Source organism: Cebus imitator, unplaced genomic scaffold, assembly GCF_001604975.1.
Source record: "Cebus imitator isolate Cc_AM_T3 unplaced genomic scaffold, Cebus_imitator-1.0 Scaffold343, whole genome shotgun sequence".
In the NCBI taxonomy this organism is placed as follows: domain Eukaryota; kingdom Metazoa; phylum Chordata; class Mammalia; order Primates; family Cebidae; genus Cebus; species Cebus imitator.
In genome coordinates, this window is record NW_016107658.1 from 1,466,651 (window position 1) to 1,470,991 (window position 4,341).

Sequence of the window (4,341 nt, forward strand, 5' to 3'; positions counted from 1 at the left end):
TTAGATTCACATCTTCACTTGCATGAGGTGATGGCAGTGCATATAAGTTTACATAAGTAATCTGAGAAAACTGCATATGATTCCAGCTAATATGGAGCTGGAGAAGGCTCTATGAGCTTGGTAGGGAGGCTTAGACTGATTACATTTTTGGGTATGTCCTGAGTTAGTCTACTTTTCCCTTTTCCCAGACAGTGATTGTTTCATTTAGACAATGTGTAAGCTGAAGGCAAGTACTACCTATGCAGAGAAGTCTCAGAGAAGATTGAATTCCTTGCTCTTGTCTTCCTATATTTATAAGACCTTGGAGGTGTCTGCCTCTGGGCTCCCTATTCTCCCTCCCTGTATTCTGGGGTTCCAAGTCTCCTCATGCAGTTAATTTGAGGTGGCCTAGTATAGGGAAGGAGCACTGTACTTGGATTCAGGGTGGCACATGGGTGGCATTCTCCTATTGAATGGTGTTGAAAAAAACTGAATCTCAAAATCAGAGGACAGTCACTACATATTAAAAACTCAAAGAAGGCCAGGCATGGTGGGTCACGCCTGTAATCCCAGCACTTTGGGAGGCTGAGGCAGGCAGATCACGAGGTCAGAAGTTCGAGACCAGCCTGGCTAACATGGTGAAACCCCGTCTCTACTAAAAATACAAAAATTAGCCGAGCGGGTGGCGCATACCTGTAGTCCCAGTTACTCGAGTGGCTGAGGCAGGAGAATCCCTTGAACTTGGGAGGCAGAGGTTGCAGTGAACCGCGATCATGCCACTGCACTCCAGCCTGGGTGACAACAGAGCAAGACTTCATCTAAAAAAAAATTAAAAAAAACAAAAAAACGAAAAAACAACTGTCAAATAAATAAAAGCTTCATGTTGAGAACATTGGGTAGATTCTACTCAATTGTACTTCACTACTGTTCTGCTTTAAAAGTGTGAGCAAGTGGCCTGCAATATCAGTCTTAATCTGGCTGGGATTTTCTTTTCATAGTTGCTCATGTGGTTTCAGGGCTGGCTGGGAGTTTCTTAGTTGCTCACATGTCCATGGTTTCAGGGCCCTAAGGTTAGGTCTTTATGCTTTTATGTATTTCAGTTAGGGACAAAAAGGACAGATATCTTGCAGCTTTCTGATCATTTTTTGTTGGTTTCCAGGGAATTTTACTCTGATTTGTAGAAATTGAAATAATTTATTGAACTTTCCCCCGACTTGCACCTGCTTACTCTCTCTACCCTGAAACACTCTTACTAATTTTTTAGAGGTATTATTTGAAAAGGTACCAGATAGGCCTCAGTAGAGACGAAGAGGCAAAAGCAGCTTACTGGGAAACCCTAAAGATGTGACTTCTGTTCTAGTAAAGTGATCTTGGGACCTCCTGGAGAAAGCACTATATTTGGAGGAAACTGATTAAAAGTGGATCAACTAACTCTTCCACTCATTCTGTTTAGTCTACACAAAGTGCTTCTCAAGTACATCTCAACACGCTTCCCTTACTTTCATATTTTCTGCCTCTCAGGTACATATGTATGTTGAATGATAACAGGGCATCAGATGGCAACTGAGAGAGTTTGCAGGGAAGGGGCAGAGAAAGGGCTTTGATAGACCTTTCATTTTTGCAGAAGTGGCCATGCAGCCTGATGTGGAATTGTGCTGGAATTTGCATGAAACATTGTCCTATCTATGTGGAAGTCACTTTCTCTGTTTGTGATGTTCACTTGTTATTTGGTTCCCACTGTGCAAAATTCTGAGTGTTTTATTTCGCCACTGGAAGGGGGCTGAAAGGGTCCATTGGCAAATTATGTCCAGGTACACTGAAGAGGTCTTGTCTTTAGTTTGTTTTTAAGTAGCTTAAGTGAGGTCAGGGACCATGCCCAGAATTGTGTTGAAATCTGGATTTAGCTTAGATTAGATCCTTGATATTTAACAAGCTTCTAATATCTTTCCTCCAAACAATGAAGTGTACAGCCAATTCAACCATTATTCCTTGAGCCCTCTTCCTTGTTCCCCTTCACCAAAGAACTTTTGATGAATGAGGCATAGCAATTCCTTGCTTTGTTATGCCATTTACTCTTTAATGAAGCAACCAAAAAATGCCAACAAAATAGAAATACAAGTATACAAGGAAGGTGTGTTATATATAGATTGATGCCAGGTAAGACTGAATTGCAGACGTCTTCCCCTGGCAAAAAATCAGTCACAGTATATATATATATACACACACACACATATATATATACACACACACACATATATACACACACACATGCACACATATATATGTATATGTATGTATATTTTATATACATATGTATATATATGTATTTTTTGTAAATGTTAAGCTGCTCATATTTTGATGCATTATGCAATGTGATGAAAATTTTTACTAGGTCATCCTCTTGTAAGAATGTAACATAAATATAATTAGATCTGGAAAACTAGGGCTATAAAACAAACATTGAGATTAACAGTTTTCCAGTAACAGGCAGAAGTTAACCCTGGGTTCATGCTTGATAAAGCCTGTGTAGTAAGCCTCTCTGAGAGCCAAATTGAAGCTTTAACCCTTAGTGAACCTGACCTGGAAAGAGAAATGTATGTCTCCCCAATAATTATGAATTGTAACTGCTGAGATCTTGCAGGATACAATTAAAATAATCCATGAATATTTTCTTTATTTTAAGAAGTATTTCTCCAACAAAACTGAAGATAAGAAAGATAAGGAAGGATGGCTAGTTGGGTCTAATTAACGATGCTCAACATGTGACTGATGTTTACATAGGGCCAATTGAAACTTATGAGTCAGCTGGAAAGAAGGGATCTCAGTATATTCCTTCTGATGGCAAATAAAGTCATGGAAGTGGCATAGTGAGGAGACTGGCTGGTGGGACTGGTGGTCAAAAGGAAGGGGTGTGATTGGGTTTTCATGGAGAGTAGGATATCAATCTAAAATTAAGCACTGTGTATCAGTGATGGGTAGGGTGGAAGGGTGTTGGGCAGTGCTGTTGTTCAAAAATATGGTGAAGGCTTCTTAAATATACTGACTGTTGCTTTCCCTTCCCTGCCTCCACTCCCTCATCTCCTGAATCCAGTTTCAAACATAGGTGATTTTTAGCAGGAGTTGTTGATAAAAATGCTTGACTCTCAGCACCTTGATGTGCCGGATAAACTTTAGAATATGTATGTATTTTCATCATAATGTGTTTCTCTTTAGTTGTTTAGTTTTGTCAGTAGTGGGAACCTTAAAAGGGATGTACATAGGGGAAGATCTACAGCCTTTTAATAATCCAGTTCTTCATACTTGTCCCAAAAGGCAATAAAGGACTATCTAAAAGTGCCATTTCCCAGAGGGGTCTGTGGATATCTAAGAAACCAGAACACTGGGGAGTAACAGTGATTCCTGGGAAAAGCTGATGAAATTGGTATTTTCTTTTGTTCAAACAGATCAGAATGAGGGATTTCATTGCCGGGAAGAATGCCGGATTCTTGGCCACTCTGACAGGTGCTGGATGCCCCGGAATCCCATGCCCATCCGTTCCAAGTCCCCAGAGCATGTGAGGAACATCATTGCGCTGTCCATTGAAGCTGCTGCTGCTGATGTTGAGCCTTATGACGACTGCGGCCCCACCAAACGGACTTTTGCAACCTTTGGGAAAGATGTCAGCAACCACCCGGCTGAGGAGAGGCCCACCCTTAAAGGCAAGAGGACTGTCGATGTGACCATCTGCAGCCCCAAGGTCAACAGCGTTATCCGGGAGGCAGGCAATGGCTGTGAGGCGATTAGCCCTGTCACCTCCCCGCTCCACCTCAAGAGCCCTCTACCCACCAAGCCTTCCGTGTCTTACACCATTGCGCTGGCTCCCCCGGCCCGTGATCTGGAGCAGTATGCCAACAATGTCAACAATGGCCCTTCTCGTCCCTCTGAAGCTGAGCCCCGTGGAGCTGACAGCGAGAAAGTCATGCATGAGGTCAACCCCATTCTGAAGGAAGGTCGCAACAAAGAGTCCCCTGGTGTGAAGCGTCTGAAGGATATCGTTCTCTAAACCAGTCTCCGGGAAGAAGAGAAAGAAACCACACTGGCTAGTGAAGAAGCAGGACCTGCTTGTTTTAATTGCTCACCAATGGTTCGTTCTCAAGTGGCTATATTTCAGAGCTTTCCCTAAATGTATTGTTTATAGGTAACTTATCATTCCGTGACAATCCCTTGTTTCAACAGGCAGCAGGGGTGTTCAGTTGGAGCAAATTAGCTTTGGCTTGAGTTGTTCATGGGGCCTTGATGTTGGGGAAACAGAGACAAATTCAGTTGTGAAAAGTATTATGTATTAAGTGTTTGAATTTATATATTTTTCTATGTCAAAATTAT

General features: G+C 41.9%; 1 protein-coding gene across 3 annotated transcripts in view; it reads left to right on the forward strand.

Annotated features, from left to right (window-relative positions):
• Positions 1-4,335, forward strand: part of PCDH19 (protocadherin 19) — a 118,437-nt gene extending 114,102 nt beyond the window's left edge. For all 3 annotated transcript variants that reach the window (XM_017505877.2, XM_017505878.2, XM_017505879.2), the window contains one exon: positions 3,423-4,335. In XM_017505877.2, the coding sequence (XP_017361366.1) occupies positions 3,423-4,021 (599 nt within the window). In that variant the 3' untranslated portion in view covers positions 4,022-4,335. The remainder of the gene's footprint in view (positions 1-3,422) is intronic.
• The last annotated feature ends 6 nt before the right edge of the window (positions 4,336-4,341 follow it).